Source organism: Podarcis erhardii (assembly GCF_964252035.2).
Source record: "Podarcis erhardii genome assembly, chromosome: 4".
NCBI classification, from domain to species: domain Eukaryota; kingdom Metazoa; phylum Chordata; class Lepidosauria; order Squamata; family Lacertidae; genus Podarcis; species Podarcis erhardii.
Window position 1 is genome coordinate 81,448,685 of NC_138508.1, and position 14,843 is coordinate 81,463,527.

Below are 14,843 nucleotides of genomic sequence, written 5' to 3' on the forward strand. Positions count from 1 at the left end.
GACCTCACCCTGCCGTCGGAGATCCGCACAGCCCCTCGGGTCGGGGGCTTCCAGAGCTGCTCGGCTGAGGAGGAAGCGGGGCGCTACGGGGAGCCCCCCCACCACCACCACCAAGGACGCCTCCTGCATGCAGCCCGAGCGCTCTTGTCGGTGGCGCACGGAAAGGCGCGAACTGGTGGGCAGGGAAAAAGCGGGATTTCGTTTCCCTCCCTGCGCTGGCCGCAGGCTGAGGAGAATGCGTGGGTCCCAAGAAGCAGGGATGCTTTATGCGGGGGTTTTCTGAGGGAATAGCCTCCGCCACCGCCAAGCGTCCAGCAACAACCTAGTTTCGCCAGTATCAAAATGCCCTGTAAAAATGACCCTCCAAACTCCGCAGTAGGGCAATATAGGCCTCTCATAAAGGCCACAAAATAGCAAGTTTTAGAGTTCTCCAGAATTTTGCAGGCGGCTGCGTTTTTGGGCGAGGAAGGAAACCACTGGCGTTGTTTTCGATATTAACAAGCGCTTACGCAACACCGTCGCTTGAGGTGCTTGCTGTTCACCTCAGAGCAGCCCTTACCCCTCCCTCCCACCCACAAGAAGCGCCCTGTAATCTTAACAGGAATATGGAAAGGTTTATTTTCTTTATGCCTTCCGAAGAGAGGCTTCCTTAAGCCTATGTGTGTAAGGAAATTGAGGAAGAGCAGCGGACAGGGGGGCAAGGCCTTGGCTTAACCCAGCATGGGTGGGAGTGGACACTTGACCTCAGAGAGAGCCTCCCATTTTGGATGGAAAGGGGTTGAACTGGTGGGCAAAAGCCACCCCAGTTGTGCAGAAAGATGGGGGCCTAGTGGTTTCTACAGTTAAAGAGGTGTGGTGGCTCCAGCACACCAGAAGCTGCACATTCTACCTGGAAGCTTTCCCTCCATCAATCCCAGAACTGAACTTTCTCCTGCTTGGCATGAAACTCTTGAAAGGATGGAACTGCCTGCATTTTTTGAGGAAGGCTCAAGCAGCAGCTTCCAGGGAGGCCTTGCTATTAAATAAGAGAAAGGCAGCCTGTGAGTACAATTCCTAGGCCTGGTCCACAGACCCAGCAGAATGAGGCGGTTGGTAGCTTTATACCACTTCATTCTGCAGGTGGGGGAGAATATTTTCTGATGTTCTTCTGCCCTGTAAAAGCTATCAGGCCAGGGAGTGTAGACCACCCAAGGAAATATTGAAAAATAACACAGAAGCACCCTTTGAAGTGCTGTAGTTTATTCTAGCACTTCAGAAGCTCACCACCTCATTCCCACGTCCCACCCCATTCTGCTGCCCTTGTGGGATTGGTGGTTAGAATGTCAGGATAGTGGGAAGAGGTTCATTTTCTCACTTGGCCGTACAGTTAACTGGGTGACCTTTGGAGCCATCATGGTTTCTCATTCTGATCTGCTTCTCAACCTCAGATAAAATGGGGAGGGGGAAAATGAAGAGGTTTGAGAACCATACACATCACCCTGAGCTTCTTGTAGTCTGCGTAAGATATAAATGAGTATGTAGACTAAACCCTAGTGCCAAACAAAGTGTCCTCTATTCAATTGCCTTCCACCAGACAATAATGATAAATGGCGTAGAGAGATAAATATAGAGAGGACCGTCCTTTTAATTTCTGGTTTGAATTGAGCTTTCCTCTCTCCCCTGGGAGAACAACCCACAGGAATCACTGGAGATTTTAACCTATCCATGGCTGGGCACCAGATGTTCCCCAACCCCAAACAACAGATAGCAGCAAAGACAAGAGTCTCTGCTCTTCTTCCTACCTAGGGTAGGATAGCAGGAGGAAATAGTGACTGAGCATTTGAAATCATAATCCATCTGTGTACAGGTCACTGGAGGAATTGTTGGCGAGAGCTGGATTTGGGCTAGGTGGAAGTCCTGTGTGGGGGCAATATAAACATTTTCAAGTACCATTATTCCAGTGGGAGAAATAAGCTTAAACATCTTTCGCTGGAATCAATAGAACTTAAGTAGGGTTATTGTATTGGTGTTCACAAGCAATACAACAAGGTAAAGCGTTGATGGATGGAAGTGTAGTGCTTTCAGGATTTCAGAGTAACAGACCATAATGGATATGTGATATAATTGCACACAATCGTTTGAAAGAAGGAACCTATGTGGGGCTGCAATATTGTTTGTGCAATACGGATAAATCTTTTTAAAATTAGGGCCGAACATCTAGCGATTCTAAATTAGATGCAGTAAAGAAATATATTTATGTGATGGAAAGTAATAATAATAAATGCACCTTAATGTTTGAGTGATTATAACAAGCTTTCAGTTTCTCTATTAAACTAAAAACATATTTATCTTCTTAAATTAGTGCCAGATAGATTTGAAAGAATGCATGGGTTGACTATCTCTAATGCGCTTGTATTCAGAAATATAAGTGTTTAAAATTCCCCAGTCGTATCATTTTGAAGTGGCTGCCCATTTCTCAGCCAGGAAGAATGTGAGACATGACATCTCAATGTCCATGGCCTTGACCAATAAGTGTGGGAGGCCCATTTTGCTCAACATGTCCCTGGTGAGCACCAACCTACTAGCTTACCCTCTGAGCTGGGGTATATGACAGCAGGCTCCAGTGAACTCCTCTCATGCTCCTCCACCTATGGAATCCTGTACTGACGCCAAGCCTCTGCAGTTTACTGCATTGCAGTTTACAGATACTCCTGTGCAGGAGACCTCTGGTACCGTCACTGTTCTGCGAAATTCTCTCCTAGTTCCTGTAGTGTCAGGAGAAGCTCACAGTGACTTTACTAGGGATGAAGAAGAGTGCACATCTGAAGACCCATGTGAAATTTATTCTGGCGTTTATGCATTGCATTTCTCAGATCAAGTGGCTGCCTGATGCACTTAAGACTCATGGCTGCAAATGGGATCGCTCCTGGCCACTTCCAAGAATCCTAACTGTATCCATGTACTTTCTACGTATGTGAATGACATGCCCGCAAACAGCCCTGCCCCATGTGATCTGAGTTCCTCAGACAGCAGTGCAGAATAAGCTACCGTATACATCATGGAGACTACAACTTAGAGCAGTTTTGGAAGGATCAGATAGATGGTAAGGAATTGCTGTTTTTATTAAACTGCAGTGACCATTTTGTGCACTTCCGATTGATGCGCGATTGCCTACATGCTGCTTCCGGCCCTGGAAGTGGGCGGAATGGGGAAGGGCAAAAGCAGAACAGGAATAGGAACAGGAAAGGGCTGATGCACTCAGTGGCCCGGAATGCAACCCCAGCGCAAACAGGGAATTGCCTGTATAAATAATTTAAATTTTTTTAAAATATAAATTATTTAAAACCTGAATTCCATAGGAACAGGAACACTGAGCTAGTCGTGTATAGAGCTTTTATGATACCCCAAAACAAACACTGGTTCATCAGGTCTGACACACCAACATCGGGGGTTAGGAAGCACACAGAAGGTTCATTCTATACATCTGATGTTGGGATGACACAGTCCTGTACAACCCAGCCCTAGAACTATGCTTAAGACCGTTTGGGCCATTCAGTGAAAATGGGGTTTAGCAGCCACACCATACGGTGACTTGTAACCCCTTGTATACAGTCACAGGCAATGTGATGATTGTGAAAAGCGATCATGACCCACTCCTAAAATCATGTCAAAGGGCATCATTCCATAACAGCACTTTCGGAGGGCATCCTTAAAGGAGGCAGGACTTGCAGTGAAAAAGGGGGAGGGGCACATGCCATGTTTTTGAGTGACAGATGGTACATGCCTTATATTCTTCTCACTTTTCAGTGTGTTAGTCAATGAATGAAGTCAAGAGCTGTGATTGGCAAGTGGTAGAGAACAACTTCATACAATCGCAAAAGGAAGATTCCAAAATAGCTTCAGAATGACTCAGAAAGTTACTTCTCCAGCCACTGGAGAAGGAATTTCCACATTCATTTTGAAGCCAGTTTGGGATTTATCTTGGCATATGTGTCGTTCTAGAATTCTTTCTAGATTTAGATAATAGAGAAATATTGCCTGCTTCATTTTGAAGGGACTTCCTGCTTCATTTTTAAGCGATGCTTTTTTCCATTTTCCTGGCTATAGAGAAGTGATTGTTGCCCAGAAGAAAATAACAGAAAATCCCAGTATTTTAGTGTAGCTGTGACTGGGGAGTAGCATGTCCACTCAAAAAGGAAAAGGTAGCAGTGAAGAGAGAAGCTAATTCTCTTTCTAAGGTTTAATTTCGTGCAAAAAAAATGCATTTTTCAACATTAATTTTTACACTGTAAACAAATCACCCTGATAATACAAATGTGCACTGTTAGTATATCCAGATTGTCTATATGTGTATTTGCAATATGGTGGTTGAGAATGTGTGGGTTACATCAGCCTTGAAAAGTAGCTTCATGTTGCTATGTTACTATTGGGTGGAGTGCTTAGAGAGGACAGTGGACTGTATTCAATGTAAGCACTAAGGTTAAAGTTCTGTCAGTGCAAGGATTTCACGTTGTGTGACAGAACATTCTCCCCTGCTAAATCTGTTCTCGGTGTTCCTCCAGTCCCCACAAGCAGATGGGGACAGTATGGAGCGCACATGGGGTGAGGAGGGGGGGGGGAAATGCCCTTGTGCTAGCACTAATTCTTGCAAAACGTTAATTGAATACCATGCAGTGTACAGTGATTTTGCAATGTGCTTCAGTTTTGTTATCCAGTCTCTTGATGGAATGTATGACTCTCCAAATGTCAATGGGCTCCAATTGCCACCAGCCCTGTCTAGCATGGCTGGTGATCAGGGATGATGGGATTAGCAATCAACAACCTCTGGAGGGCAAGATATTCCCTGGTCTATGGGAGCTAAATATCAGCTACTAGAATGTTGTTAACCAGATGCAGTTCTGCTTGCTTTTGGTTGGCCGGATGAAGATAGTGGCTTAGGTTGGGTTTATTTTAATTAATGCTGAATTTGTTAATTTCAATTTTGATGTGTTGGGTCTAGTTTGGAATACTATTTGTTTTATGTGGTGTTATTACTTATCTGTTAGTCACCTTGAGTTTCCTTGGGAAACAAGGTAGGGTGAAATTATTATTTTTTAAGAAAATAAATACAAGTTTCAGCTCTGTGATTCTAAAAGGGAGTCATGGAGGTCGGAATGGAACAGAACATTTTTGCAAAAGCTACCGTATTTTTCCCTCTATAACACGCAGATTTTTTCTCCTAAAAAGGAAGGGGAAATGTCTGTGCGTGTTATAGAGCGAATGTGTGGTCCCTGGAGCCAAAAAAGCAGGCAAAAATCAAATCGCGGAGCTTCACGGAGAAAGGAAAACTGAAAAGAGGAAGCGGCTGCTTTCCTGCATTCTGCCTCAGGGTCTTACTGCCCACCCTCCTCTGTTTCGTTGCTGTGTTTGCTGAAACGGAACAAAGAGCAGGGAAAGCCCCTCCCCTCCAGGCAAGCTCCGGTGCTGCTGGGGGAGAGGGAGAGAGAGGGGGGGAGGGAGAGAGAGAGGGGGAGGGAGGGAGAGAGAGAGAGAGAGAGAGAGAGAGAGATGGCTGGCTTGGGTGGGGGGAAACTTTTGCCTTTCTTTCCTCCAACCCGTTAAATCCCTCTCCTGCATTCTTAGCCAGCTGCTTCTCTGCACACCCCTCTAATGTCCCTTCTTTGTTTTTCCTTCGCTCCCCACTTAAAATGTGGTTACAAAGCATGGATCCACAGGGATTCTCAGGATCTTTGCATTGGGTCACCCCAAATTCACCATCAGATCACATAGCATGTCCATGGCTACAGCCTGCACCAAAAAAATCACGCACCCACTGTTGCCTGGGGCTGCAATGGTGCAAAAACGTGGTTACAAAGCATGGATCCACAGGAATTCTCAGGATTTTGGCATTGGGTCACCCCAAATTCACCATCAGATCACATGTCTGTGGCCACAGCATGAAGCCCAAAAATGATACATCCACTGTTTCATTCAGAATGTTTTTTCCCTTGTTTTCCTCCTCTAAAAACGATGTGCGTGTTATGGTCAGGTGCGTGTTATAGAGCGAAAAATACGGTAATTTGTAGGACAGCTAAAAGAAAAACTACAATTTAAGTAGATTTGAGCTATGGTTTGAACATTTACTTGACAAGTTCTATTTTTGGGATGGACTACACATTTAAAATAATCATTTGTTTTTTAAAAAAACAACTGGTGCTGAATATTATGTTTTCCCCAACAGAAATAAATTAAAGGAATCTAATTGAAGAAGTATACAACAGTGGTTAATATGTTGCTACTTGAAAAAGAGATGTTGCATCTTATAATCTTCTTTTATGGGTTTATGTTGTTAAATGTTTAATCAGGCATGTGAATGTATTCAGGTGTTAAAACATTCTATTAGCTATGAAAATTGCACTATTATTTACTGAGCTGTTTGTAATACATTGTTGTCGGCTTTTAGCTCTCTATAGTCCCTGTTTAATTCTCCCTTTAACTAAATAACTAACTAAGGTAACTTTCTTTCTTTCTTTCTTTCTTTCTTTCTGAAAGACTTAAGAGAGGAAAAACTAGAATAGATGAGCTAGGTCAAGAGTTAAATATTTTTTCAATTACAAATTAATTTTATTTCTCTTTTATTTTTTTAGAAAGAGGAAAAGGGAAAACAAATGTGCTATACTGTTAATACCTGTTTTAAGGACAGGGCCGTAAGTACTAAGGCAAGGACGTCATCCATCACAATGTTATGGTCCTTGGATCAAACCCCTTTTAGGGATGGGGAGCCCACATCCTTCCAGCTTTCGTTGGGACTCCAGCTCTCACCAGGTCCAGCATCCCATAAGTTAGCTTCTGTGTGGCAAAGCTGGGCTGCACAGATGGAGATAGATATAACTTTATTTGCATCAGCCGATGGCCATAGCAACGATAAAACATTACAATATACCCAGAAAAAAGGAAATTTTGTATAAAAGCACAGTTTAGGCTCCTGAATACAGTCAGATAGTGGCCCTTATTCTGATTGCCCCTGCTAAGAACCTAGCAGCCTTTGCTGTTATCTGCTCTGGTCTGACAGGAGAAAGGACACTGTGGCAGTGGTTGTGCGTCCTGGGATGGTCAGTATGAGTGGGGTGATGATCTTGTTCCTCAGGTCATTGTGGAGAGTACAAGAGAGCCACTGTTTTGGTGCTACTGTCTCCACAGGAGCAAAGGCGTTTCTCATGCAGGATCTTTTGGAATCGGCCCTCAAGTACTGCAGATGGCAAGACATTCAGTCTTGCGAGTGTAAAAGCACGTCTGTATTTTGGGATAGCTAGTCTGTGCAGGTATGGAACCAGAGAATCAAAATGGAAATATGGAAATTGATCATACCATGGGCAGAATTTCCGTATAGTGGCCCAGTTGTTCTGATGCTCGATACCTTTTAGACATTGGCAAATTAGACTGTGTGCTTTGGTAAGGCCCATAGTGAGTAGGTCTTGTGGGAATAGCCCTCAAGAGTGGAGTTTTTGGTGGACAGTTTTAAGCCAGGCACTTTTGTGGTAGTCTTGAAGTACTAGCGATAATAAACCAGGGGGATTTGAGTTTAGGTCGAGCCAGAAGTTAAAAGTTCTTTGCCAAATCCGTACTGAGGGGAGAGTTGCCTCTAGGTGCAATGATGCGTTTGGGACACAGGGCTTAAGAACTTTGATTGAACAGCTTCCCAAGTGCCAAGGTGGTTACCAGTGCTGGCTTAGTTGGAGTGGTCTTGGAGATTTTTGCATGCAGATCAGTGGAAAACATGGGTTAAAGGGGCAAACCACATTGCTAATATGTTTAACAAAGCCCCTGTGCTTTTTAAACAGCAAAGCTGTTTCACAAGGAAGGAATTCAAAGCAGGCAGGCGGGAGGGAAATGTGCAGAGTGTTTAACTCACAGGTACAGATTTTTAAACTTGTGAGCAGAGGTTTTGGGGTTGCCTAGAACAGGGAAATGAGAGGCAGAGAAATGATTATTAATCCACCATCACTTCTCCAGTCCAAATTGCCTCCCTCTAAAGCGGCTTTTTAAAAATTTTGCACCTCCATTCACATATTAATCTCCATATCAGAAGAAATAACAGTAAAGGTGTGCTTTCTCCTTTTGCTTTCCTATTCCCTTTAGCTTAGGGCCGTAAATTCCCACTGTTCTTTTGTAGACAGTAGAACAACTATTTTAGTCTATTTAAAAAAATATTTGTTCTCTTTTTAAATTTTTCACTCCAAACAGGGGGAAAAAATTAGAAGTTTAATTTTAGTTTTCTCTCATTGTAAAACAGTTCTTAGCATCTTTATTTAACTTTGGTAAAGAACCCTTTATAATCAATATATTTATTTTTTTCAGATTACAGTAATATTTATATGAAAAGAGCATGATAAATACTATAATTCAATTTTATTCGGCGTATAAGACTCCATAATGTTCTATTGTATGCAATTTGATTCTTCAAGGAATAGCCTCTACAGTTTAACTTATAGTTTACTATATATGCAAGAAGGGTAGAGAGAAACAACTCTGGATGTATACTGGGGTGTTACACACACAGGCAAATTACATGTCATGCTGTGATTTGTTGAAGTGGTGTACTTGTATAAATGTATCCTTAGATGGTACATGGAAAAGGCTTAGTGATTCATTGGCCAATACTAATTAATCCAGAGTAAAGTACCTGTGATTTTAGATTGGATTATGGTCCTTTCTCTCAACCAGACTCCAGACTTTACCGAATCCTCAGTTTAATAAAATAAAATTGTAAGAAAAAAGGACTGTTTAACCTCATGTATGAACTCTGCCTTACCCAAGTTAGACCTGTATTTACTCGTTTCGAACTCTGCCAAGAAATGACTATCTTTGCGTATGAGGATCAGGTCAGATCAAAGGCATTGTGTACCATATCCTGTCTTGTCCTTTATACAGCTCTCTTCAGGATAGATTCTTCTGTTCATTTCATAAATTTCCAGAAGGTCAACCAAATAATTTCAAAATTTGATGGTTGCTGGCTGATGTGAACTGGCAGCAAGAAATTTACAGGCTACCTTTTTTTTAAATCCAAAACATTTAATTCAAATGATTTGGGGAAAGTCATTACTTGTTTGACTAACTTTTAAGTTTTGATCATTTGCAATTCTGAACTTCGGTATGTTTCAACTTACTCTTAGATTGGAGATTTTCTTTTTTTTGGCGATTTATACTATAATGGGCATTGGTTGCAAATGATAAAAATCCAACTGACTACTAGGCAGTAAGCAAATATTTTAAACGGCCTAAGATAGATCACAAGTTATTTCTGAGACTACAGAATTCACTTTGACAAGAGAAATAATTTTGGTGCCTTTTTAATTCAATTGTAAACATTAACATTTCTCCCGATGACCACTCAATCTGATGTCAGAGAGAAATAAGTGTATATGGCATATAATCAAGAATCGGGGGCAAGGGGTAAAATTGGAGAACAGGGCGCATGAATGGTGCGGTGAATGTGCAGCATGTACACACACAAAAAGGGGAGAGTGTTAGATCATGACAAAGAAGAGAAAATTGGTCCTACACCCTATAGTTAATGTGACAACACGTAGTTAATGTGTACTTAATGACTCAGAGTCTTTTGGCTCATTTTTCTCACCATTTGAAGATGTCACTTGTTTTATACATAGCCGTGTAGCCTAAGATTAACTTCATTCCGAAATGGATGCAGACTACAAATCATAGGTCTTTAGAGGAGAAAAGAGTGAGATGGGAGACATATAGATTAAATATATGTACATTGCACATGTACATTGCACTCTATATAATTAGGCTCTCAAGAGACGAGATGTTTGATGGCAATGTTTGGGAGCTAAGTTCTTTAGGGCTGTATTTGCCTGGGTCTGAGCACTTGACATTCCTTCCTACTGAGCTGAAGCTATTCAGCTCCTACCTGGCTCAAACAGAGGCTTCGTGGGCCACTTGTTTGAATCCACCAGCAGTGATTATCTTGCTCAGCATTTGTTTGCAATTTGTTTAATAGTTGAAGCTCTGTTTTCAGTACCAGCAAGTGACCCAGTTTCACTAAATCCAACTTCTCAAGCCCCTCATGTAAAATCGTATGCAAAAAGTAAGAGTGGAATGGACAAAAAAGAGAGGAAAACCTTTCTTCCTCTTGAGGTTGGACATTCTAGGCTCCCTCCCCACTCCCTAAATTCCTAAAAGTGCCTCTGAACTGTTCATCACAATGCAAAGCTCAGTTGCGGGGGGGTGGGGGGGTGGGTTTGACACTAAAGGCAAAAGTCACAGAAGCTGCATCCTTTCTCACTGCTTCAGAACATTTTTTAAAAATGCAAACGCAACACGCTGGCTAATAACTTAGTAAATATATAATTGGTATAATGTCATTTAAAATATGAGAATAAGCCACTTCAGAACAATATATATATATATATCATACAACACATCTCACAAAATATACAAGTAACTGCAAGTTGTTATATGTATCAGAGTCAAACAAAGATACAAACAACCAATGTGTTTGTTCTGAACATTTAAAGGTACAGGCAGGATATGTGGCAATCCTAACCTTCACATCCCACTTTATGCTAACAGTACTTTGATGAACATTAACAGCAGAATCATCTAGGAATTAATTCCCACTATGGTCAGTGGAGCTTAATCCATAGTAGGTATATTCCGGGTTGCAGCTTAAATAAATACATAGCTCAATGCTTTGCCTGTTGAAGTAATGTGGGCTTTATGTTCCTATATTTTATTTTAAAAGATTGCACTTGCACAATTCACCCCCCCCCTTTTTTTTTTAAAAAAAGGCAATAAGAAAGTAAACTTCCTATCTCTCTCTCTCTCTTTGTGTGTATAATTTGTCCAAACTAAGTTCAAGGCAGGGCTGAGATTTTGGCCCTAAACTAATCTCCCTTGGAATCCTTTTCCCTCTCAAAAATCACCTCTCTCTTTGACCCAATATTTGCTGCCTGCTGTGCCATATGTTGTCCTGCTTTGAATTGTTCCTCTTCCCCCTCCATCTTCCAGACTGCTCATATTTGCAAAGACAAAAGGAAGAACAAATTTAATAACAAAACAAACAAAATGCTACATACATTGCTGATTCAGAAAGCACATAGGGGTTGATTGAGACCAGAACTGCAGTCCTAAATACATGTTTGGCAGAGTAAGCACCGTTGAGCACAGTGGAACTTACTTCTGAGCAAATATTCATAGGGTTCTGCTGGTAGTTAGAAATCAATTTGGAAAAGTCACAGTTTAAGACCTGCTTATCACAATGAGAACTGAGTACAACTAACCAAGTCATGGTGACCCACTGTGAAATTAATTTGTGGTACTCACTGCCACAAGCTTGTGGAGGTGGAAAATAGATCTGATCCACATGTGAGTAACGAAAAGAATCAGATGGGTGCCTAGATTCAAAATGCAGGGCTTTGCATACTCTCCAGTAGGGTTAAAACACTCTGAGTTAACCAGCAGCGTGCTGTGGAATATAGGTTGTTAAACCTTTTTACATATCTTGTTTAGTCTACCTTAAAGCTCTTGCCCCATCTCTTTAACCCTTTAGCAATGACCACATACTATTAAGTAAGTACTATTAAGTAAGTTTAAAAACTTTACTGACTAAATCCAGAAAAAAGCTTTACTTACTAAATCCAAAGGTCTGGTTCATGTGTAATACCATGCAGCAGCAAGGGGAATACAAGTAGAATACAAGGGGAATACAAGTAGAATATTATTGAGTGCAAAATGCAGATTATAGTTTCAAGCATGAGGTTTGAACTTTGGAGCAATTTCAGACATGTCTGGTCGGATACTTGTCTAGGAGTGAAAGAAAGGAAAAGAAGCAGCTTCACTTCCTCCTTCAAAGAGAAGAAGGGGCGTGACCTAGCTATGTTTAGGAGCAGACTTCTCTGGTCTTAACCCCTTCATGCACTAACAAGCACTTGTGCATTGTAATGTTTGACGGCAATTTCCCACAGAGCTGTTGTACTAATGTCTAATCTGCTGTACTAATATCTATATCTATATCTATATATCTATATCATCTCTATATATATGGATCATACCAATGAATGGAGGGCAGATCTATCAGCAGTTATTACTCATGGTAGCTGAGAACCAAAACTGGACATGTCTGTCACATAGTTTGCCCCCACATGGTTGGTTTTTAAGAATTGATTAGCTTGTACAGTTCCAAGCCAATTGGACTGCAGCAGGGGAAAGGGGTCTTAACAGGAATTCTGTGAATGGGCCATCCACAATGTGAGGAATGTTCCTATTGTCTTTCATCCCGCAGCAGGTGTGGTTTGTGTGTGTTTCAAATTGGGACCACAGTGCACGCAGAGTTAATGTCGCCTTCCCTCCCCCATCACAGATGACAAATTTCAGAGTAATGCAATTATCTTAATGGCTTAATAAGTCATACCTGATACCTTAAAAGATTTCAAGCTAAGGTTTTTAGAGGAATAGAGAACACATGTATACTTAAGACAAAAAAACCCAAAACCAACCTGCAAAGGATTTATACAAAACCAGCTAATAGTGTGTCAAGAAGAATGCAAATATGAAGATACAATTTATTTTTCAAGCATAATTTCTTACACAGAGTGTTATGTACAGAAGCGAAGAACAAAAATAAAGCACATATAAAGTTAAGTAATCTATGTTTTAAAATGTCAGTACAGAACAAACACATAGATTGCCTTTCTATGACATTATAATCAATTTTCCAGCAGCGCTTTGTCTCCATATCTATTAAGAATGCCTTGAAAGGGAAAACTGGAAGAAACTACAGCATATTCTGTATTTACCTCTTATTAACCTTATTTCCTAGACCTCTCTTGACTCAAAATTACCTGTAACTATGTGATAATATTTAATGTGTTCAAAGCTATTCTTAATTCCTTATATGCTGTTTCAAGAGCCTGTAGTCCCTAATTTCATTAATTAAGCATTGTCTTACTAGTCACCATGTATATATCTTCCCTGTAGCTGTGTTGGTTTTTTTTAGGAAAAAAAAGAAGAAAACAAAGCCAATATTCTTTCTTCTTTAAAATTTCCACAACTTTTTATTGGCTGAGAAGTTGTGTTTTTACAAACAAGTTTCTCCTTTAGGGGCAAAGGTTTAATTGCTTGAAAAGCTTGTGATAGAATCACACCTTTGCCAACAGCTGAGGGTACATAAAGCATAATTACAACGATGGTGATATAAAGCAATTCTGCAGAGAAAAAGTATGCGTAGAAAAATGTGTTGACTCCCCAGTCCCCATACAGTCTTGCCTCGGAAGTCGAATGGAATCTGTTCCAAAATGGCACTGCTTCCAATTGGCTGCAGGAAGCTCCTGCAGCCAATCAGAAGCTGCAACAAATGTTCGGGTTCCAAAGAACGTTCACAAACTGGAACAATCACTTCCGGGGTTGCGGCGTTCGGGAGCCAAAACGTTTGACTGACAAGGCGTTCAACTTCCGAGGTGCGACTGTACTGTACTTTAATCTTTTCTCTCTTTTTCCTCAAAGTGAATCAGCAGGACCTGGCTCCTGCCACTAGTAAATCTAGTTATATACATAGGTTTGCACTAGCATGAGCCACTGAACTTTGAAATATAGGAAATCATATGCATATAGGGGTTTGAGTTGCAGTCCTTATTGGAGTTCAGGGATTACAACTGAAGTCTTATTATGTGTACATCTGACAGTTAAGGTGGATTCAATACATCCCACTATCACATGTTTTTTCCTGTCATCCACATGACATTGCCCTCATCCAACTGGCAGCCTGCAATCATCCCTCGCCATTTAATTTGGATTTTCCTGATCAGCGGATAATGCAATAAAGGGGAGGGGGAATCTTTACATTAAATTTCTGATTACTCAAGTGTGGAAGTGCATTGTGTGGGTTTAATTTTCATAAACATGTTGAGTGTAATCTTATCCGCAGATTTTATACTCCTGTTCGCTCATATCCTGAGCACAATCTAGCCATTTTCTTTCCGTAAGCCCAAAGGGAAATACCTATTTCGACTGGTTGTTGCTGAAGGCTCTTTTTCGGTATTATTATTTTTTAAAGTTGTTTTGTGCAAACCTGCTCTTGCACAAAACAGCTGAATTAAAAGTCATAGTGAAATTGGCCCTTGCAGGTACAGGTGGCAGGAAAGGAAAAGAGGAAAGGAAAATTTTAAAGATGCTGTTTTGTAAATAGAAATAAACACGTTGTTCAAAAATACTATATGCTCAAGTGTGAAACATGCTGGAAACTTGGGTTTTGGTGAAAGTTGGTTGTTGTTGTAATCCACATGTACACAGGTAAAAACACTTGTGTGCATGCAGACCACAATAGACCTCAGGTTTCTGGAACTTCCACAGGGAAGGGAAGTGGTAGCTGTGGGGAGGGGACAACATATAGTGAGATTACATCTAATCAAGCAACATTCACTAGTGTGGACAGGAAACACTGAGATAGATAGTGTGTGGCTAAAAGTCCACAAAAAAACACATGGAAAAATAGGATCTGTGCAACATACATGTGTACTAACATCTTGGTGCATTCGCACATTGCACAGCAGTCTGGGGACAGTGATAAACCTTGTCCTTGGAGCCTCCCCCCACAAGAGACTAGACACCAAGGTATGGGTTCAAATTAGGCCACAACTTTATTGAATTTCAGATGTGGGAAACTTAGCACTGGCCTTGGAAGGTATCCCTCTCAACCCACCGGGGGCTGAGGATGTGCAGGGCAAACAGGTGCCATGTGAGGGAACTGTAAAGTGTGAACTTACACAGCGTGCCCACGCACTCTACCTAAGTTGGGAGTTTGACCTACTTGTTGCCGCTCTAGGGCCAGTGACTCCCACAAACACCCTTTAATGGGCCCTTCAAAG

At 41.3% G+C, this 14,843-nt stretch overlaps 1 protein-coding gene and 1 long non-coding RNA gene across 13 annotated transcripts in view; one reads left to right on the forward strand and one right to left on the reverse strand.

Moving 5' to 3' along the window:
- The window catches only part of LOC309339744 (uncharacterized protein), a 28,329-nt gene extending 27,862 nt beyond the window's left edge, over positions 1–467 (reverse strand). For all 5 annotated transcript variants that reach the window (XM_081858094.1, XM_081858089.1, XM_081858091.1 and 2 more), the window contains exon 1: positions 9–467. In XM_081858094.1, the coding sequence (XP_081714220.1) occupies positions 9–129 (121 nt within the window). In that variant the 5' untranslated portion in view covers positions 130–467. The remainder of the gene's footprint in view (positions 1–8) is intronic.
- Positions 468–479: 12 nt separating this feature from the next.
- LOC309339879 overlaps positions 480–14,843 on the forward strand; it is a 227,136-nt gene continuing 212,772 nt past the window's right edge. For 5 of the 8 annotated variants that reach the window (XR_014155599.1, XR_014155601.1, XR_014155602.1 and 2 more), the window contains exons 1-2: positions 480–1,088; positions 2,853–3,082. This is a non-coding gene — a long non-coding RNA (uncharacterized lncRNA). Of the gene's footprint in view, positions 1,089–2,852; positions 3,083–3,786; positions 5,073–6,199; positions 6,448–14,843 lie in introns of those variants that run through there. The other 3 variants (XR_014155605.1, XR_014155606.1, XR_014155600.1) reach the window with 3 other exon arrangements.